The 22079-nt window shown below is 57.9% G+C and overlaps 1 protein-coding gene across 3 annotated transcripts in view; it reads right to left on the bottom strand.

Annotated features, from left to right (window-relative positions):
• The window catches only part of KCNAB2 (potassium voltage-gated channel subfamily A regulatory beta subunit 2), a 38671-nt gene that overhangs the window by 10013 nt on the left and 6579 nt on the right, over positions 1-22079 (bottom strand). For 2 of the 3 annotated variants that reach the window (XM_069477275.1, XM_069477276.1), the window contains exons 1-6: positions 17405-17616; positions 12304-12347; positions 11392-11429; positions 4227-4306; positions 1616-1660; positions 267-311 (exon numbers count right to left, since the gene is read on the bottom strand). In XM_069477275.1, the coding sequence (XP_069333376.1) occupies positions 267-311; positions 1616-1660; positions 4227-4306; positions 11392-11429; positions 12304-12347; positions 17405-17616 (464 nt within the window). Of the gene's footprint in view, positions 1-266; positions 312-1615; positions 1661-4226; positions 4307-11391; positions 11430-12303; positions 12348-17404; positions 17617-22079 lie in introns of those variants that run through there. The other variant, XM_069477274.1, reaches the window with a different exon arrangement.

Below are 22079 nucleotides of genomic sequence, written 5' to 3'. Positions count from 1 at the left end.
GGATTTGGTGTCCCTTAACAAGGACGGCGCCAACACTGCCTGGCGTGGAAGGAGAGGGTCAGAGCAGCGCACTCGGGACAGGGGACCGAGATGGCACTGGGCCCGGGTCCTGTCCTCCGGGCCTGTCCAGGACGGACCCTGGCGCACCCTCCCTTCTCAAGGGCAGCTGTCCTCCCCCGACTCCCAGGAGCCTCCTAAGTCAGGGTTCCCAAAGCACACGGGGCTGCTGGAGCCGGGCCGCACGCACGGCCTGGGGCTGCACCTACTTTCCTCCCCAGAAGATCTTGGTGGTGATGACGAGGCTGGACCGTCTGCGGAACAGAAGAGAAGGACGGTGTTACTGGGCCCGGCCCCTCGACGGTCCTCCCTCATCCCCGACGTCCTCACCTCTCACGCAGGGGTCCTAAAACCCTTCCCACCCAGGCGCCTGGGGCGTGAAGTGGGCGCTTCTCCGTCGTCTGAGGTGCACCCCATGCCAAGCCAGGGGCGTGGGGCTCCCCAGCGAGCGAGCCGGGAGGCAGCGCAGTGACGTGACTGAGGGAGCAGTCATGGAGGTGGGGCCTCAGGGGCAGAGGGGGCACAGACCTGGCCCAGGATTCGGGAGGGGCTGGGCTTAGGGGCCGGGAGGGCCTCGTGGCTTTGGCCAGGGTGGAGGGAGCGGCAAGAGTCAAGCCCAGGGGCTCAGGTGTGGCATGGAGGTCGGACAAGGCTTTGGTGGGACCCAGCAGGGGTGGGGAATGCAAAGGGGCAGGGTGCCAAGTCGGGGCCGTCCCCTGCAGGAGGGGATGGGTGTCTCAGAGGATCTGTGTGGGGGATGCTGGGGGTGGGCGGAGTGAGCCTGGGGGCTCTGAGGAGTGTGGGGACCGCTGCCTGGGAGAAGAAGAGGGACAGCTCTGGATCTGCCACCTTTGGGCTCCACCACCTCCCGGGGCCAACCCCAAGGGACACACGCAGCTGGGGTCTGTGCCGCAGAGCTGCCGCTTCCTGGGTGACTACAATGAGTCTGGCTCTGAACTGGGCAGGTGATTTATAGACTTGGGGCCCCTGACCCTCAGGACAGCCCTCCCAGGAGGTCTGACACTTGTCCCCTTACAGACAGGGACAGTGAGCTCCGGAGGGGCAGAGACACTCACTAAGGTCCTGTGGACAAGGCAGAGGGTGGGTCTCCAAGCCACTCCGCCCTCAGGCACCCTGGCTCCTCTGGCCCTAAATGCTCCAGCCCTGGGGCGGAAGGACCTCGCACCCCTGCCGTGCCCAGGGCATTCAGGGAGTTCTCACTGCCAGCTCTTTTCAGCCTGGGACTCTGCAGGGGGGCCTGGCCCACTGAATCCCTGGGGTTGGGCTTGGACAAGGGTGGGAGGGGCAGCGGCGGGGTGGGGGTGGGCAACGCAGCCAGCCTCCCCCTGGCTGTCTCAAGCAGTAGCCTCCTGCTCTGGGGGAATGGAATTTTCCTCTCCACTTCCTGGCAAGAACAAGCTTGGAACTTGCGGGCCGTAACAAGACTGTACACGGGGCTGCCGAGGCTGAACCCGGGGCCTCTGCCAGTTGCAGGAAAGGATAGCCTCGAACTTCCCCCGTGACGTGGGGACAGACGCAGAGGGAGCAGAGCAGTTACCTCCATCCTTTCTTCTTGATGACGTTCCCTAGAACCACTTCAGCCCTGCACGGGAGAGAGACATGGAGTTTCGTCACAGCAGAACAGAAAAGCCAAACCCAGCCCCACGTGACAGTTGGCCTCCTGGTCCCCTCTGTGAAAATGCCACCGGGGCCAGAGAGCCAGGCTGTTAACCCCTGCCCTCACTGGGCAGCTCCTTCCAGAGGGGGCGAGGCCCGGGGCGGCTGAGGGGCTGGGAGTGGCCGTGGGCGCACACAGAGAGGAGGAAGCAGCCATCGTCCTGCGTGGCATGGCCAGCATCCCGCCTCCCTGGGCACCTGAAAATTCACTGGGGAAAATGCCTGGCAATGTCAGGTGGGTACATTTCCAGACAAGTGTCTTTTTTAAAAAGGAAATCATTTGTCAGGCACATCCTCTGTTTTCAGACCATAAACAGACCACCCTGTTTCCAGCAGAGCACATGCATACATGTACACATGTGTGTGTGTGTTCTCATGTGTGCATACATGTGTGTGCGTGCATGTGTCCCTCTCACTTCCTGCTTTTGAACAGCAGAGACAGATGCTACGCTTCTCTGCTTGGCATCACGCCGGGTCCGGCACCAAATGCGGCTAGCCGGGGGCACGGGTGGGCCGTTCCAGCCTCGCTTGGCACTGCAGTGCTGAATTAAACTTTTAAAAACTTTCTGCTTGTAGCAAAAGGTTTCTGAGCGAAAACAACAGACGGAGAATGATCCATACCCTGTGCTACATTCCAATTATAAAAGCGCCTGAGTCATCCACTCAGAAATAATGGGCCCTGATTTGCAAGCTGTTCGGCACACATTCTGAGGGTTCCTCGTTTATGGTCAAGATGCACAGAAAACCCACTCAGCCCTGGGCCTCTTCCTTTCATTCCCTGGTCCCTGAACTGTCGGACAAAGGACCAGGAGAGGAGGAAGAGGGAAGAGCCAGCAGTGGCCCTGGGGCTACAGGGGCCGCGGACAGTGGATTCCCAAAGCCTGTTGCTTGTGGTCCTGGCGGTGAATTTGGTGAGACTTGCACCTGTCCAGGGGGACACAGAAATCCCGCAGCTCTCTGGGAAGTGTGTGAACTACTGCCAGCGGGAGAAGTCTGCACAGGATATGTCCCGGCCACCCTGGTCACTGAGGGGGCAGCCCTGGCCCCGTGCCCAGAGCAGCTTCTCCCTGCTGTCCCCGTAGGCAGTGCCCAGCTTCCCCGGGAAGCGGCTGCAGGGCGAGGCATCAATGGGGGTGCACAGGCGGGCTCAGCTCTGGGCAGGACGGGGTGGCGGCTGCTGGGACCGGTGGAGGAGCAGAGGGCTGGGGCTCCCGCAGCAACAGCCACCTGAGGGGAAGCTGCCCCCCGAGTCCTTGGCTTCCGAGAGGCCAGGAGCCAGTGTGCTTGCCCTGCATGCCAGCTCTGGTGTTCTGTTAGGCAGGACTCAGAGACAGCAACACAGCGCAGAGCGGCTGCTGTGACACACAGTGTGCTGGGCCTGTCCACGGTGCTGCACGGAGCTGCCTCCCAACACGCTCGCCGGCAGCCAAACCCAGGCTGAAGCGGGGCAGGGAAGAGGCTGGGGGCTCCGGGCGGGCGGTGCCCCTGCACTCGGCATGGACACTGAGCTTTTTGACCTCTGACCCTTCAGCTTGGCTCATCTGCCTTTCTGGAAAGCATTCACTTGGGTGGGAAGCTGCTGCCGGTGTGGAGGCAGCGGGAGGGGCGGAGTCATCAGGAGAGGCAGAGGGGCTGCTGCAGCAGGCTGCAGGGCTCTGGGGGGTCCCAGCAGAGGCCCCCTGGGCTGGCTGCTCCCCACGCTCTGGGTCGGGACTTGAGCAAAGGCCCAGCGAGGTTGGTTCCCTGATGCATGGCACTCTGGGCCCACTGTGGGCTGCAGGTAAGAGCCCAGAGCCCCCCCAGCAGGTGCTGGCCCTGCAGCCGCAGTGCACAGCGGGCCAGGCTGCAGCCAGCCCAGCTGGCAGGAACTTGGCTTGCCCCAGGCAGGAGGGGGCCAGAAGGAGGATGGAGAGAGAGCCAACAAATGACTTCACAAACAAAAGCTGACTTTTGGAAACCCGATGCAGGAGAGTGGATGATTTGATTACAGCCCGTCTTTAAAATTGAAGCCAACAGCCCTGGCTGAGGAGGGCTGAGCTTCTACATAATTGAGTAGGAAAGTTCACCGCCAAGATGGGAAGCGCTTCCTGCGGTGCTCGGGCAGGGCCTGCTCCTTGCAGCCCTAACTGCACCAGGAAGACGGGACACTGGCAGGCGCAGAGGGCTGGCTGCAGGTCACCAGCCTGTGAAGGGACCCAGGACAACAGCTTCGTCACACCTTGCCCAGTACAGCATCTGTGGCACCAGGGGGACTCTGGTCACCCCAGGGCTCGGGCACACGGGGAGTTTAGCAAGTGACCAAACATCCACCTGTTCTGGGACTCTAGCCCCAAGCAAGCAACACCTCCCAAAGCCGTTCAGAGTTCTAAAAAGAAGGCGGAAGGGAAAGTGCGTTTGGGAGCCCTCTCTGGAGTGTGGGCGGTGGGACACCAGGAGTGCTGGCCTTCCCCGGGAGTTCTGCACCCCTTTTTCCCACGAGAAAAGACACGTACTTGCCGGCTGCGTAGACTTCTGCGGTATCGAAGAGGTTGATGCCATTGTCGTAGGCCAAGGTCATCAGCTGCTCCGCCATCTGAAATGAGAGCGCCAGTACTGTCCTGCCAGTGGGGGGCCCCGGGGCTCCCCGTCTCGGCCTGGGAGGCCCCCTCGTGCCGGGCCCCCGCACCTGGGGCCTGACAGGCTCCTCCCCGGCTCTGCTGTGCCCGCTCCTGCTGCAGGATGGGGAGGGAGGCTCTCTCAGCTACAGAACCATCCAGAAGAACAAGGCAAAATGAATGAAGAAACAGCCCACAGACTGTGACCTTCTTGAGGGCAGGGACCCCATCGGTTGGGGTCCTCACAGGACTTGGCCCCTGTCCTGGGTTAGTGTCCCCCCCAAAAATTCATGTCCACCCAGAACCTCAGAATGTGATCTTATTTGGAACCAGGACCTCTGCGAATGGAATCAGTTAAGATGAGGTCATACCGCATTAGGGTGTGACCCTAAATCCTTATAAGGACATGACCGATATCCTCATAAGAAGAGAAGACACAGACACAGAGGAGTCCATGTGGCAAGGGCGGCAGAGGCCGGAGTGATGTGTCTGGGAGGCAAGGACCGCCGGCAGCCACCAGGGAGAGGCAGGAGACCTTCCCCCTCAGCCTCCGCGGGGCGCGTGGCTCCGCTGACGACCTCACTTCAGACCTCTGGCCTCCAGCACTGTGAGAGAATAAATTTCTGTTGTTTTAAGCCACCCAAGTTGTGGCACTTAGTTACGGCAGCCCGAGAAAACTGGCATGGCCCCTGTAGGGGCTGGACAGACCCTGGCAGGGTGACCAAAGCCACAGCGGTGCGCTCAGCTGTTCCTTGCTGGGTCCTTCCAGTGACTGCGCCGAGCCCACAGTATTATTTCTGTCGATGGAGAACTGCCGTGCCGCGTAGACGGAGCGGCTCGCATGTGGCGGGGTGGAGGGCTGTTCTGGCCTTGCCGGCCTCTCTCCAGGGCCCAGGGCCCCAGCCCTGCGCGAGGCACTGTGGTGGCGGCTGCCGCTGTAAACACTGCCCACGGGCCAGACTTGGCCCTGGGATGCCGCCGGGTGTGCTGTGCTCCAGGAGCCAAGAAGGAGCTATTGGTTGCGTGGCTGAGGACCCAGGAGCGTGACAGCTCCTGCCAAGAGCCAGGAGAAGAAGGTGTCCCCAAATGCTGCTGTCCCTGAGGGTCACCCTGCTGCAAGCTCAGCTCAGAGCACCAGGCCTCCCTCCCTGGCGAGCCCAGGGCGGAGTGAAAACTCCATCTGACCCTCCAGAACCGCAGGACACCGGCAGCCGGTGCGGCCTCGCCCACCTTCCCTGGTACTGAGCTGGGAGGCCCAGAGCCCAGGCAGGTGTGGAGAGTGAGGACAATGTCCTGTGGGGACCTCTGCGGTGGGCGCCCAATCTGTGCTTGCAGGAAGGGGGCCCTGGTGCTACCAGATTATTTAAGAGAAGCCTGAAATCCAGGATGTTCTGGGAGGTGGGAGAATCTCCCAGCCCAGTCAGCACGAATCCCCAAACATTCCAGATGCTGCAGTCGCAGCCCGGGGCCAAGCTGCTGTGGTTGGAGCCAGGAAGCCCAGGGGGAGGCAAGGCCGTTCTGGATCCACCGCAGGGCTGAGTGCTGGCTCCCGGCTGGAGCTTGAGGGCGTGGTCCCAAACACACAGGGGCTGCCGTGCACCCCTGAGCCTCCTCCTCCCGGACGCTCCCACCCATATCCAGCACCTTCTTCCTGGGCAAAGCTCCAACATACATGGCTTGTTCATTGCCTCATCCTCATCCTCGTCTGTCCTGAGTCAGGGCCCTGGACGCGTCCCACCAGCCGGGCCCAAGTGAGGCCCAGGAGGGCACAGTGGCCCAGACAGGGCCACGTCCACAGCTAGGGCACATGTACCCTCCTGCAGGCATCTGAGGGGAGCGGACTCAGGGCTTGGTTTTTTGTTTTATTTTGGTATTTCAGACACGTGTATTTTCTCATATTCCCACCTTTCTTACATGAAGGGTAGCACGCTACAGATACTCTTTTGCACTTCGATTTTTTCTTTTTTTTTGCTTATAATTCATTCTGGAAACCGATCCATGCCAGCTTATGGAGATCTCCTTCAATTTCTTTTTTTAAGGTAAAATAAATTTACTGTATTTATTAAAAATTTTTAAAGTTATGGTAAAATATACGTAACAAGAAAGTACATTTACATTGCTGTGCAGCCCTCACCACCATTCACCTCTGGAACTTCTTCATCTTCCAAAACAGAAACTCTGACCCCATGAAACACTAACTCTTCACTCCCTCCTCCACCCCTGGCACCAACCATTCTATTTTTTTGTCTCTATGAATTTGACTGCTCTGGGCACCTCATATACGTGGAGTCATATGACAAAGTGATTGGCTTATTTCACTGAACATAATGTCTTCAAGGTCTGTCTGTGTGTGGTAGCATGTGTGGGAATTTCCAGGGCTGGGTTTTGAAGGGTGTTTAGGAGTTCGCTGGGCAGGCAAGGGGAGAGTGGGGTGGGGAGGGGCTGCTGCAGGCAAAGGGTGTGCGGGGAGGGCAGCCTGCAGTGGCTGCTTCCTCAAGGTCCTGGCCACCCTGTGCTCAGGTCAAGGCCCTGGGCGCCCTCCTTGACTCACCTTCCTCTCACTCTAGCGTGAGACTTCAGCCACCACTGTCAGCTGCCTCTCGCAGACAGATTCCGGCTGTGACTGCTCACCCACCTCCACTGCGCCCACCCTGCTCCGAGCCCCTAGCCGCTCTCAGCTGGCTTCTTGCAGTTGCCTCCTAACCCTCTGCTCCCGCCCCTGCCCGAGCCCTCGCCAGGCAGAGCCCAGTCCATATCACCAGCCCATCACCAGCCCGTCAGCACCAGAAATGCAGGCTGCCCGGCTCCACCCAGACCTGCCACACCAGGGTCTGCATTTTAAGCAGATCCCCAGGGCACTCGTGCACACATTAAGCTTTGACAAGCCCCACTCAACCGGCTATTCCTGGCGCAGCAGCCAGACGAGCCTTTGAAGTCCTTAAGGCAGGTCAAATTACCTCTCTGCTAAAACCCTCCTGTGGCTTCCATCCCACAGCTGATCAAAGCCAAAGTCCCTGCCAGAGCTGTACCCTGACCCCTCACCCTATCTCCTGAACCCCCCTCGTCCCCCCAACACTCAGCCTTAGGGCTCCACCTTGCAGTCCCCTTGGCCCCTGGAATGCTCCTCTCCCGCAGCACCACATGGCTCACTCGCTCACCCGCCTCCTGGCTGCCCCGGAGCGACAGGAGCACATACCCCAGCCACTTCTCTCTGCTCTACTGTCCTGTTCTCTGTGGTCAACTAAATAATGTACCCCCAAATGTGTCAGGTCCCTGGAACCTGTGAATGTCACCTTAGCTAGAAAAAGGGACTTTGCAGGTGGAATTAAATTAAGCATCTTGAGATGGGGAGATTGCCCTGCATTACCTAAGTGGGCCCTCAATGCCAGCCCGGGTGACCCTAGGAGAGGCAGGCGGAGATTCGAAACAGACGGAGGAGAAGGGAATGTGACCACGGGGCCCGAGATGGGAGTGAGGGGTCCACAGGCCAAGGAACGCCAGCCAGCAGCCCCCAGAAGACGCAGAGGCTGGAAGGATTCTGCCCCAGAGCCCCCAGCGGGAGTGAGCCCTGCCAACACCCTGATTTAGGCTCAAGGATTCTGATTTTGGCTTCTGGCCCCAAGAACTGTGAGCGACCACACCCTGTGTTTGAAGCCACTCTGTTGGTGGCCATTTGTCACAGCAGCCACGGGAAGCTCACGCACTCTCCACGGCACGTTTAACCATCGGAGATGGTGATGTACCTGCTTCCTCACGGGCTGTCCCCCTTGCTAGGAAGACACTGACCTGAAAGGACAGAAAGCGGGCACTTGGCAGGTGCTCAGCAAGCACGAGTCCAGTGGAGACACCTTCCAGCTGGCTCCGGTGGCCTCTGGATCGGCCGCTGCCCCCTCCTCACTGCTCAACAGACTACGGACAAAGGTCCCAACAGGCCCTGAACACACGGGGCTCCCTCGCACCGGAGGGAAGCCGGGTCATCCGCAGAGACCTACGGCCACCACAGACCCCTGAAGGCTCGCCAAGCCGCAGGATCAGCACCGTGACACACAGGATGTCAGTCACAACCTCTCCTGTTCCCGAGCACAAGGGAAGACATAAGTAAAATTCCAGTTGCACCCAGGGGAGCACCTTGGATGGCTGGAGACAAGGAGAATGAGGGAATCGCGGACTTTTAGGGCTGTGCTTTCTTAATAATATTTCTTATGGCTAAGATTTCAGAGTAATTCCTCTTCCAAGTTTGCCGTGCGCATGGACGCTATTTCCTAGAAACTGCAACTCTATGTGCCTAGACATGCACGCTGCGTGTTCTCCAGCTACTCTCTCTCATGTTGGTCAAAACACGACCTCTGAAGACCTGTGGCCGTGGGGGCATCCTAGTTCATTTCATGGAGCCTTTACCTTGTCACTTTTGGGTTCTTTCCAGTATCAGTGTACCAGGAATTAAAGTCAGAAGGAACCTTAGGTGATATACAGGCCACCTCCCTGTCACCCCCACCCCAGGGACAAGGATCCATGCCCACCCCAGGATGGCTACTCCAGGGCTGAGAGCTGGCCACACGCTTTGGGGCCAAGAGCCCCCTTTACCACCCACACGTGATCTCTGGCACCTGCTCGCACCCCGGAGGCTCGGCTTCCCTGAAGGGGCAATACCACCTGCCTCCCGGGTTGACAGGAGATTAAATGAGATGATAAATGTAAGGTTCTCAGCTGCTACTCCTATTACATTTTTATTGCCCAGCCTGTCTTGAACACATGCTTCCGACAGCGAGTTTTCTACCCGAGCTGCAGTGTCAGGTCACAGAGAGGGCACCCAGCGGGACGGCTGGAAACCTGACCCTGACCGCCATAGCTCCCGCACGTGGGTTTACTTTACTAACACTGTCTGCCTCCCTCCTCGACTTCCTGTGAGCAGCAGCGGAGAACGTCATGGTGTCCTATAAACCAGGGACTCTGCGCTGTGCCACGTGAGGCTGGTTGCCACTCCTGCCCCGCCGGGAAGTTCATCCCACCCCTGGGCAGGCTTCGTTTTGTCCCTGGTGTGGCACAGATCAAGGCTGAGCTTCTATCTGCACGACAGCCCTGCAGATCCTGGCAGACAGCTGCCATGACCCCACAGAATGGGGACGTCAGACCTTTTCCTGTAAAGGGCCTGGAGCAAGTACTTGGGCTTTGCGGGCCGCAGTCTCCGCTGCAGTCACTCAGCTCTGCCCTCGCAGGGCGAGGGCAGCCACAGACAAGGAGCAGATGAATGGGCGCGGCCGTGCGCCAATAAAACTTTCCTTGCAAAAATAGCCTGCGAATGCACAGACAGGAAGTAGATCAGAAGGGCTGGGAGTTATTGCTTAAGGGTATAGAGCTTCTGTTTGGGGTGATGACAACTTTTGGAAATAGATAGTGGTGATGTTGTAGAGCAACGTGAATGTACTTAATGCCACCGAACTGCACACTTGAAAATGGTCAATTTTCTGTTTCATCTACTTAATCAAAAATTAAAAAACAAAAAAGAAAACAAGCAGCCCAGGGTGGTTCTTGCTCCCTTGCGGGCTCAGACGGAGCAGGCAGCCAACGCGGTGTTCGTCATCCGAGCTGCAACCCGTGGGCCCGTCACACCTGACGTATTGAGTTGTTTTTGACACTAACTGTAGGATTTAACGCAAAAATTCTGGCCCCTTCACTCAACCATTTTTCACCTGCCACAAACTTCCAGAACCCTGACTCTTCATCTATTGTGTCCTGTGTCCTTCCAGCTTGGTGTCATCTAGAAATGACCTCCAACATCCTCATGCATGTCACTACGTTCCTCATGGAGATGCCGAGAGCCAGGGCCAGCTGGGGCTGCCTGAGCTGTTGGTGAGAGAGTCACCCAGTTGGATGGTTCTGCCCGTCTCTGTGTCTTTCCCGTACGGACATCACATGCCATGTGGCTAATGCTATTTGGAAATGAAGTCACACTCCTCTACGGAATTCTTCCACCGGCTGCTTTAGTAATCACATTGCGAGGAAAACAAGGCTGAGTCAGGCCGCCTTGGCGAGACCCACGTGGGCCCTACGGGTGCGACTGAAGCAGTGTGGTGGGCTCAGGGAAGGCCATTCCCTTCATCTTAAAAACTCCTGACTTTCCCCCGAGATAGCCACACCCAGCGACCCCAAAGCAAGGGCAGATCGTTCTAGGACCACCTACTGTCTTAAAAATAAAAATGACCCCAAACACAAACTGCATGCTTTTACATTTTGATAGGAGCAAAGCTTTTCCTTGGAAAACGAACCGAGCAATCACAGCTAATGAGGTCTCGAGTCAACTCACTTATTAATTTTTAAATGCGACCTTTCGCACAGTAAGTAGGGCGAACGCGGAAACTGCTTCTTGTACAGATGCCCGGAGCTCTCTGCACAAACGCCACTGCTCATTTCCAAGACACGGCCTGGCTGTCCCGAGGCGCACACCAGGCCGGGAACATGCCATCCCTCCCCTTCCGAGACCTAGAGGCGTTCCGTCGGCGTTCACCCCGTACCCCGACTGACAGAAGCCCTGGCAAATACATTCAAATGCGACGGACACGACTCATGACAGTTGCAGGAAACGTAGTTAGGAGCTCGGTGAAATGTACATCTACGCAGATTCTCCAGCTTGCAGGAAAACTGCAGAAGCTGCTTTCTAAATGACCCCAACAGGTGCGTGCTGAGGCTTCAGACTCACGCGGGTGGCCTCTGCAGGGCAGCTTAGGTCTGCCTCTGGCTTTGTAACTTGGAGAATGTGTGCTCTGCAGTCTGCGTAGCAGTGGAATCAGTGTCACATGTGTGAGTAATCTGAGCTCCAGGGAGCTTTAGGGACTTGCTGAGGTCCCAAGGCACCAGCTCCTAGGTGGGTGCACCCAACTTGGCATCTGTGGCCACTGCCACTCAGCTTTCTGGTGTCCCACAGGGGCAGGGACCCTCACAACACAGAAGGAGGGGCTGCCACGGTGGCTCCCAGGGGCACACGCTCACTTCTAGGCGGCAGACGTAACCATGTGCCTGGGGGAACCCTCCCGGGGGCTGGGGTGTCGAGGGAGCCCTGTCTTACCTCATCGGTGATCTGGCCTCCAAAGGTCACCCAGGTTCCTGGAAGGAGACACACAAGTTCAAGTCAGGGAACCCGCCGGGGCCCAGATGCCCCTCAGTGGGTGCCAGACCTCGGGCTGCAGGGCCCAGGGGGCAGCCACAGGTGGCCACGCTGTGCTGCTCTGCGGTGAGCGTGTCCTCGGTGGGTGTGGACACTTGGCCTTCAGGGCAAGACTTGCTCTCCTGGGGCCACCAGAGTGAGGGGACAAAAGGCCCTAGAGCAGGCCGCCAGCTGCAGGCCCCAGAGGCTCCTTGTGACTCGTGCTGATGTGGCTCCTACTGCAGGGACACACTGCAGGGGACAGCACGGGGGGTGGGTCCCTGAAAACACGCAGGGTCTGACAGCCGCGTCCTCATGCTCCTGCGGGGACGAGGACAGGCGGGTGGGGTGGCAGGCAGGGCGGGCACATCGTGTGTGGCACGGAGGTGGGGAACAGCACGTTCTGGGAGGACAGCTCGCATGCGGAGAGAGACGAAAGAGCACAGAACCCGACGGCCCTTCATGAGCGACTCCCTCGTGGAATTGAGCCCGGCCTGGCGGGAAGGAAGTCTTCCTGGCACAGCCGGCCCGGGAGCTTCTCTGAGTTTGGGTTGGGGCAGGGGCTTGTGTGCAAAGGGCCCCACTCTTCCCCTCGCCTGCTCTGCCAAGGCTGTACCTGTGTCCCCTCTTGCTCCCAGGCCCCTCTCGCCCGTCTCTTTGTTGCCCTGGCAACCAAGTCCCCCAAATCCTAGGCTCTGGGTGCAGCTACCCCCTGGGGGGTGCTGAGGGTCAGGCCCCCCACCTCCCTGGGGGGCCCACTTCAGCCCGTGCCTGGCCCTGCTGCAGCCCCTGCTTCCTCTGCGGGTGCCGCCCCGAGGGCACCCCCGCACTCACCGAGCCCCAGGCAGGAGACCCGCAGGCCGGACTTGCCCAGGTTCCTGAAAAACAAACATGCGTGAGTTCTCGGTGCCAGGGCAGGCCCCACCAGCCAGCCCCTTCCCGCTCCCACCCAGTCCGTATGTGTCCTGAGGCTCCGAAAGGCACCGGGACCTTTGGAGAGAGGTTGCTGCTCCCCAGGCCGCGGGGGGAGGTGCCAACGGTCCCCCCGCCCACCCAGGGCAGGGCCCGGCTGCTGGTAGGGGCCCTGCTGGTGACCAACAAGGACAGATAAGAACGAGTGGGACACTGTCCTGTTTCACGGGCCGAAACGTGGCTGATTTCAGCCCTATGGTACGGTCCACGGGGTGTCCCCTCGCTGAGGAGTCTCCTCTCCCTCTTCTGCAGAGCCCACGTCTGTGGTTCTGTCTGTGAACTCCCTCTGTCTGGGGGCGGGGAGAGGACATTCCCACTTTGCCGGGACCACACGGCCTGGGGATCCGCCCCTCCAGCACGGGGGCTGCGGAGAGCTGTGCCGGCTCCCAGCAAGGCCCACCTGCCTTTGTTATAACCACAGCCGGGCCGACGGCAGCCCCAGAGCCCGGCAGACACGCTCATGACAGGCTGCCCGGGGCTCCGTCATAGGGCCAGAGGCGCCTGCCCCATGGCTGCTCCCCAGAGTCCACAGCAAGGGGCCTCAGGCTGTTACACAGCATCCTCAGGAGGTGGTCGGGGACCGGCATGCCCACCTGTCAGGTGCAGTGGCAGGCATCTCGTCACCAGATACTCCCTGCACCTCTGTGCACAGGCACTGCGCGAGTCCCACGTGATGGAGGAGCTGGGGTCCCACCCAGGTAGCTGGCTCCCAGCACACAAGCCTCACAGAGCTGGCACCTCACCTCATCCTGCTCAGGGGGGACCCAGGGCATGATCTGCCCAGATGGTGCAGTTGACAGTGGCCGAGTGGGTCTCACAGCCACAGCCAGGCCCTGACCCACCAGGGGTCGGACGTCCTCCACTTCCCTTGCGGGATCCTGCGGGCGTCGGAAAGCACGAGAGATGCCAGAGGGAGAAGCCCAGCTCTTGCCCAAGGGCCCTGGCATCTCCTGGGGCCGCCGCTCCTACTGCAGCCGACGCCGCGTCCTCAGTTTACTCCCTTTCCTGTCCGAGCCTGGCCCCGGGAGGGCGTCGTGGGGCTGGAGCCTGACTGACCACTCCCCTGACATGGGCCCACTCTGACCCCCCCACAGCCTCAGTTTCCCTGGTTACCAGACCCCTGGCCCTCACCTGTATCACAAGTGAATACGGTACTTGTAGGCAGTTTGAAAACAGTTGAATGTGTCACCAAACTGAAGGTAGTTTTAGAGGACCTAGGTTTACTTTAAAATTTCCCATTAGAACCGGTCCAGCCGCCAGCCTCCTGCTCCTGCGGGCGGCTGGGCTCCCCTAAGGGGGACACACGAGCAGCTGGCTCCTCTTTCGGGAAGGGGAGGCTCAGGCCATGGCTATGGGCAGAGGCTCTGAGCCAGAGCTCCAATCCTGGTCCAGCGTTCCTGGCCAGATGACCCTGGCATTTTGTGTCACTGCCTGGTGCCTCCGTGTCCTCATCTGCAGAATGGGCTCAAAGTGCTGCCCTTCTCACGGGGGCTGCTGTGAGAATTAAACCAAATGATGCATATTCCCAGGGCATAGGTCACAGGACATGGACTCACACGTGTCTTGTCAAAGGGGCAGGACAGCCAAGGGAGACACAGTACAGGACGTGGCAGGGTGGACGCTTCCTTATACACAAACAACAGTGGACAAACAGAACAGGCTTTAACTACTACCGTGCCAAAAGGGAATGGAAGTTTCCTTTTGTTTTTCTTCCCCCCCTTATAAAGCAGTGAGATAATCTAACGGTACCCTCAGTATTGCTCACGTGCTGCAACCCAGAGCTGGAAAAAAGAGCCAACAGTGTTACTTATAGACGCTGCATAAGCCGGGTCTGTCCAGTATTTCAAGCAGTTTTCCCAGGCTCGCTAGGAAGAGACTGGTGAGAAATTACACAGTTGCTTAGGAGGGCCCCAGTAATGCAGCAAAAGGACCAAAGGTTCCGATCGGTGGCTCCCAGCGGCGTTGGGGTCATTGATCCCTCGAGAAATGACCAAGGCCCCTTCCCTGGAAATGTGCAGAGACATGAATACCCTCGGGACTTTGCAATGTCTGGGCATTTGCAGACCCCAGACCCCACCAGGTGCCCGGTCTAGATAAATCCGGGTGCCCAGAAGGGAGGCGGGGCCCCACCTCTGCAAACCACTTCCACGAGGGCCCGTGGGAGCAATGTCCTGACCAGGCTCTGTTGAAGGCCAGGTTTTAGGCTTATCCTGAAAATGTCCCTGTTATCAGCGCAGAACCAAATGCCACAATGTGCTGCACATTCAGCGGGACAGAGCAGTTGGGCAGCAGATAGCTGAGGATGCCCAACCAGAGGCTGCGCCCACCCAAGTCCGGGACTAAAGAGCAAAGACACCTTTTCCCGCCAGTCTGCGGAGGGTTGGCCCAAGTGGCTCCTACTCCCTGTTCCTCATCTGTTCCTGGTTTGATTGGCATGAAACAGACCCGCTTTCCCGAACGGGCTCCAAGTTCCGTCCTATGCCGGGGCGGGGACCCAGGGTGTCTGGCTTTTCAGCCGTCTTTCCACCCACCACCCACAGGAATGATTTAACGAAACTAGGACACCACATCATGCTGCAATTACCCTGCTCAACTTGTTTCCCTGTTAAAATGATGGTATTGGATCTGCCATCCGCTGCCAGGCCTCGGGAGAAGGAATGAGAAGGGACAGGGCACCTCCAGGCAGAAAGCTCTGCAAAGACGCCGCTCAGCGGGGCGGGACACACCGCACATTTCAGCTGGTCGGGCGGGGGCTGCCGACACGTGGCTGCTCAAGACTTTCCAGACACGAAATCATTTCCTACAGATGTCTTCCCCCTAATTAAAACTTGACATAATGATAAAATCGTTGGTCCAAATCTCCAAACCCAAATACTCCTGGCTTCATTAATTTGCCTCGTGTCTCTCTCATGGTCTGGAAAAATGGCTAATGAGGACACAGACACAACCTTTGCCAGAAGAAAGCGCTAATGCCCATCACGCAGCCACTGAGCACGTCACCCCCCTAAACATTGCACTGCAGACTTTGTGAAGCCAGAGCTGGGAGGCTCCAGGAAATTACGGGCCCTTCTAAAAAGAGGAGTTCAGGGCCTTTCATTTCAGCCCTCTGGGTGGGGACAAAATTTGGTCGGGTGAAAGGAAGCACCATCCCCTTCAGTAGCTGGTCTGCAGACTGAGGGGGACAGACGTCTCCTGGCAGCGTCTTGCTGCCCGTCTGCTATGATGTGCCGCCCAGTGCCCGTCCCGCTCCCAGACTGCAGGCTCCCTAAGGACGGACCTGGGCTTCCATGTCTTCATCTTCCACCTGGAGCTGGTAGTGGCCGGTCCCAGCAGTGTTGTTTTGGGACGATGTTGGGGTATAATTTGGGGGTGAGAAGCCCAGGCCCTGGGGGCAGAACCCTGGGACTAAATGCTGGCTCCTCCCTCGCCTATCAGGCTTGGCCTCCCCCTACCCCGCACTGAGCACCTTCCCGGCCCTCTGGCAAGAGCGTGGCACCTGCAGGTCGAGTCATGTCACTGGCAGCTGTGCCTGGAGCATAGGGAGATGGTCGGAGTTGAGGTGACGTGAGATCAGGTCCCACCCTTAGTCTCTGCAGCCCTTGCCCTGCACCCCAGCTGTGGCCCTGGGACAGTCACAGTGGAGCAACTTGTGACAGGGCCCCCAGGAGACAGGATGGAGCAGGTGGTCGGCACGGGTACCTAATGAGTCACGCTTTGGGCTCCAAGTCCCGTTTCAGCCACTAAGAAACCACACATCATCCTACAGAGATACGAGCCTGCCTCCCTACCCCAACGGCACCAAGGAAAGCTCCCAGGCCTTGCCAGGTGTACGGCTCCTCCATCGGACAGGTGGGGGCTGCAGTCCGGAAGTGCTGGAGCTGGGATTTGGACCCCAGTCCTCAGACTGCAAACCCACCGGCCCAACGAACACTGCCCTTCACTGGCTGGCTCACCCTCCCTGCCTCCAGCGTGCAGGTGTGTTCGTGTACGTGTGTACATGCACACACACACGCACACACAGGCACACATACCGTCACCGTGAGTGCTCATGCTCTTTGAGAACTACTCCTCAGTGGCTCCTAGGAGGGAAATCATGTTAATAGCCACAGTTTCCCTTTACATAGTGCTTTATATGTTTAGAAATACTCTCACTTTTATTAACTCCTTGGATGATCCTAGGATTGACTTAAAAGTTGCAGCAGGTAACAGGTATCTAAACCAAAAGTAACAAAACAAAAAAACCACGAGGGCTGTGTGGAAAGTATCCAGCCATTGTTAATACAACGAGAACGGTTCCCTGGCTGGATACTTTCTGGACAGCCTGTATTATATATATATATATTCCATTTACTCCTAGCTTGTGATGCCTACTTAACAAAAGATATGAACCCCCAAAACTTCTAGAGCAGCGCATTTCATTCTGCATTGTCCTCACTGAGCTTAGTGGATGGGACCAAAAATTTTTACCCCAGAGGGTCATTAAAGAATATTAAACTTCCCCAGGAAGGAAGGGATTTGAGCACAGAAGCAGGACCCCCAGAACCATTCCAGACTCATCTCCAGAGGCAGCGGCTCAGGTGACATGGTTTCTATATGGGGTCCAGCTGGCCACGGACAGTTCCAGTTGCATTTGAGGAGAGTGGCCTGGGTTCTCAGCTGGTACTGGTGCCAGCGAGAAGAGCACTGAGGGTCCACCCTGTGTAGCTTAAACCTCTCCAAAACCAAAGCCTCCATTTGGGCTCAGTCTCCCACCTGGCTCCAGGTGCTGTGACTGCAGGTGGGGAGGGTGCAAAGGACGGGTGTGGGGACAGGGCCTCCTTCCCCAGCTTTCTCTCCCATCAAGGCTACAGCCCCTCCAGGCCTCTCGGCACCAATTGCCAAGTCTGACAAACAGGGATTCGCAGATTGTCTGGGCGGGAGGGGAGGACAGCCCCCACCCTGCAAAGCCATCTGCCCCTCGTACCTATATTTCATCCCGTGCTGCTTCACACCGGCGTCCCTGGTGCACGGGAGGCTCTGCACCGACAGCTGTCCCAGGCTCCGGGCCACCATGGCCACGGCACGAAAGCGGCCACGGGAGCCCAGGCTGGGGCTGCTGGCCGCCGGCCGGCCCAGCCGCTCCTCGGGGCCCCGGCCCTTGAGGCTGTGCTCCGAGCACACGAAGGACACCTGCATGCTGGCCCGCGCTTGGGCCCTGGCTGCAGCCCCCGCCTCCTGGGCTCAGATTCACCTGTCCCCTAGAAACCCTTTTCCTCTGGGACAAGACTTTATCCCAAAAGGCGAGGAAGCTGCGAAGCGTTCCTTCCGGAGTGAGGATTTCCGAAGGCAGTGACGAGGAAAAAGCTGTGTGACCTCTGAGGCGAAGGAATCAGATGTCCAGGACTGTGCCAGAAAAGACCTTCTCAAAGAGGAGTGGAAAGTTGGGGGGATGGGGGCGCATTTCTCTCCCCTCTCACATCTCTCTTGCCTCTGCAGGTCCTTCCTCTGTCCGCACCCGGGTCCAGCTCTGGCTGCCCAGGTCCCCAGCCCAGCAGTCTCCAAAAGTGCTCGGCAGGGCTGGGCGGCGAGTTATTCCCGATGAGCGTGATCGCTTCCTTTGCTGGGAGAAGGGAGGGCTCCCTCCGGGCGTCCTCGTCCTTGCTTGCTGAGCCCTGGCGGTGGCCTGGGGGCTGAGCAGGGCCGCTGTGACTCTCCTGGGGCAGTGGCTCAGGGGGTCTGGGGAGCAGCTGCTTTTGCAGCCGCTCCCGGTCTGCACGCCGTGGGCTGCTGCGGCTCCCACCAAGTCAATTAGGCGACCAGGGCGAGGCACAGGCAGCGTCCGGCCATTCATTATTAATGAAGAAGGATGCACAAGCCTCCCGCCCTGGCTGTCCCCTGAGGCTCACTGGCTGCTTCAGGCTGACAACCCCTGGGCCAGGACCAGCCCGAGGCCAGGGCAGGCTGGACGGTGGAGCTTGCGGCAGCGGCTCCCGCCAGAGCCCCCCGGAGTGAGTGCCCAGCTGCGCCTCCTCCTGGCTCTTGCCCAGGAGAGTGGGGCGTCCTCCGGAGCTTGGCACAAGGAGAAGCCAGAGGACCAGAAATGTGCAGAGGAGACCACTCTGTCTTGATGAGAATGACACTGACGGCCCAAGGAAAGAAACCTCTGAACAGTACTTAGCTGACGGCAGACACTCAATAAATATTCTGCAATGGATGAGTGAATGAATGAAGTCCCTCCCCCATTGTACCCCATCCTCCTCAGCGTCTTGGGGGGCTGGCTTTGCCCTCTGACCCCAAGCATCCCCCTCACAACCTGCAGGGTGGGCCCTGGCCAAAGCTGCCTCCCAGGTCCCCTCTTGTCCTGCCAGGAGGAGCCGAGAAGGAGGAGTGGAGTGGGGGGAGCAGGCCATGGGGGTCTAGCTGCAGCTCTGCTGCTCATCCGCTGTGTGATCTTAGGCGGGAGTCCTGCCCTCTCTGGGCCTCTGGGCCTCCACTGACAAAGTGAAGGCGGGACCCAAGGAGCCGCTCCGTCCCTCCCAGCTCAGCCCTGCAGGGACGTTCATGCCCACTGGCTGTCCTCTCTGCTCCCAACAGCACCCAGAAAAGCATCCAGCTGAGATGTAAACACTGCATGGGACTGTGGCCCTGCCTTTTGACACAGAAGGTAAAAGTTAAGAGTAAACCTTGTTCCGCCGGTCCAGTCTCCCTGCTCATGGGCTGGGCACCCTCTCTGGGCCTCACTACTCCCACGTGCAAAACGCAGATCTGCCAGTGGATCGAGGTGGAGGCCAGACAGCGGGTGCCAAGTGCTCAGACCTGGGTCTGGTCCTTGGGGTATCTCTCTGTATGTGCTCACAAGTGGTATATATTCTTTCTTTTTTTTTTTTTGAGACAGAGTCTCGCTCTGTTGCCCGGGCTAGAGTGCCGTGGCGTCAGCCTAGCTCATAGCAACCTCAAACTACTGGGCTTAAGCTATCCTTCTGCCTCAGCCTCCTGAGTAGCTGGGACTACAGGCATGTGCCACCATGCCCGGCTAATTTTTTTCTATATATATTTTTAGCTGTCCAGGTAATTTCTTTCTATTTTTAGTAGAGACGGGGTCTCACTCCTGCTCAGCCTGGTCTCAAACTCCTGAACTTGAGTGATCCTCCCGCCTCGGCCTCCCAGAGTGCTAGGATTATAGGCGTGAGCCACTACGCTTGGCCTCTGTTTTTTTTTTTTTTTTTTTTTTTTGAGACAGGGGCTCACTCTGTCACCCAGGCAGGTGTGTAGTGGTGCAATCACAGCTCACTGCAGCCTTTAACTCTTGGGCACATGTGATCCTCTGGCCTCAGGCCGGAGGAGTGGCTGGGACTACAGGTGTGCACCACCACACCTAGCTAGATTTTGTTTTTTTTTTTTTTGAGACAGGATCTCATTATGTTGCCCAGGCTGGTCTTGAACTCCTGGCCTCAAGCGATCCTCTGACCTCAGCCTCCCAAAGTGCCAGGATTACAGGCATGAGCCACTGTGCCCAGGTTGAAACGATACATATTCTATGCCCTTGCAACATGAAGGAACGGCTTTCCAACATGGGAGTCAGCAGTAGGCCCAAGAGTGAGATGCCCCCAACCCCCGACTACATTGTCCTGTGGGTCAATGTGGCCCTTGTGCTCTCCCCATGAGCCCGGACTTGACTTGGGGGGCAAGAGGCAGTCCCTGAGGGTGGAACCTGTACCTAGGGACAGAGGTCTGGGAGGGCAGAGCTGGTGCCTTTGCCAAGGACACCCTGACAGATCACAGGTGCCACCTACAGGGACCAGCGAGGGCCTCTCAGCACCACCCGTGGGCCCGGCTCTGCCCTCCTCCTGCAGCTGCTCACTGAAGCCGCAGGGCTGGCTGGCCTGGGTCTCTGCGCTCCGGGCAGGCTGGAGCCCTTCCCAAGCCCCTTGGGTGGGCAGGGTGGGCTGGGCAGCTGCAGTGCTGACCTCATGCGCCAGCTGAGTTCCTCCTTGAGGCAGGACCCCAGCACTCAAGGATGACGGGCTCTGGCCTTCGGGAGCTTACGGGGCTGCCAAGGAAGCCCCAGATGTCAAAGACTTTGCCGTTGGCCCCTTCCTGGGGCTCAGGGAAGTTTTCACGCCACGCACTGTTCTCTCTACTCATGGGCTGTTTATACCATGTGAACACAGCATCCCAATCTCCCCTAAACATGCAGAGCTAGAGCCAAAATGGAACTTGCTCAGACTATTTCACGGAATCTTTAAATATCACCCCCTGCCCTGATAATAAAATGGATCACATTTGTTTGTTCAAAGAGCACTGAGCGCCTACCGTGCACCTGGTGCCGAGGCGCCTGCTCTCTCGGAGCTCACCGTCCGGAGCAGGGCTGCTCAGCGTCTGATCAGGACAGCAGGGGGGCCTATTGCAAAGCAGAGTCCTGGGTCCCACCCGGACCTATGGAATCGGGGGCTCTGGGTCCAGGCCCAGGAGGGTGTGTTTCCACCAAGAGCTTCGAGTGATGCTATGCACGCTGGCCTGGTGAGATGCACAGTCCCCCTTCTTCCTCACACACCCGCTCTGTGCTCTGGCAAGCCCTCGGGTCCCAGGAGGGCTGGCGTCTTACTGTTCTCCAGGGGCTGCTCTTAACCAGATGGTGTGCTTGAAGCAGTGCCGAGTGAAGTGAGATTCACAAGACTCTTAGTCACCACAGTGTAAAATGTCATCTGTCTCACCACATGACCCAGCAAGCCCACTGCCAGGTTTGTGCCCAAAGAACTGAAAACATACGCCCACATAAAGACCTGAACACAAACGTCCGTAGCAGCATTACTCGCAATAGCCAAGGAGCAGAAAGAACCCAAATACCCATCAACTGACAAATGGATAAACAAATGTGGTATATCCATACAATGAAGTAGCATTCAGCCATAAAAAGGAAGGAAGTATCGATAACATGCTATAGCATGGATGGCCCTTGAAAACATAATGCCAAGTGAAAAAGCCACTCATAAAAGACAGCATCGTATGATGGCATTTATATGAAATACCCAGAACAGGTACATTCAGAGAGACAGAAAGCAGATTAGTGGTTGCCAGGGGGTGGGGAGTGATAGGTAAAGGGTATACGGGGTTTCTTTTGGGGAGTGATGAAATCGTTCTAGCATTGATTGTGGCAATTTTTGCACAACTCTGTGAATACACTAAAACTACTGAATTGTATACTTTAAACGAGTAAATTGTATGGCATGTGAGTTATAGCTTAAAAAGTCACCTGCTTAAATGCCTCTGGGTCTTTGTTTCTGCTGTTCCCTGCGGGAGCCCCCTTCCTGTTTCTCTGTGACCTCCTATTCACCTTTGACATTAGCTCAGACAGCGCATGTGGGGTGAAGCCAGTCCCCAAACACAGTGAACCCCTCCTCCCTTCTCTGGGTGCCACTGACGACATTTTCCCCAGGGATATCGGGGGGCTGGGAGCCGTCTGCTGGTGGTCAGCCTGGTGTCTCCACTGTCCGGCACGATGTCATGTGCCCCGTAGCCTTAAATGACTGTTGGATCAATGGGCCGGGGAGAGACTAACTTTTGTTTGTGATTATACTATGGGATGTAAATAGCCGCTGGACAAATGTCCACTTACTGGGAAGACAGCGCTTGTGTGTACCAGTTCACACTGTGGTTCT

Source organism: Eulemur rufifrons, chromosome 8 (assembly GCF_041146395.1).
Source record: "Eulemur rufifrons isolate Redbay chromosome 8, OSU_ERuf_1, whole genome shotgun sequence".
Taxonomy (NCBI): Eukaryota; Metazoa; Chordata; class Mammalia; order Primates; family Lemuridae; genus Eulemur; species Eulemur rufifrons.
This window is presented reverse-complemented; position numbering and strand designations above follow the sequence as displayed.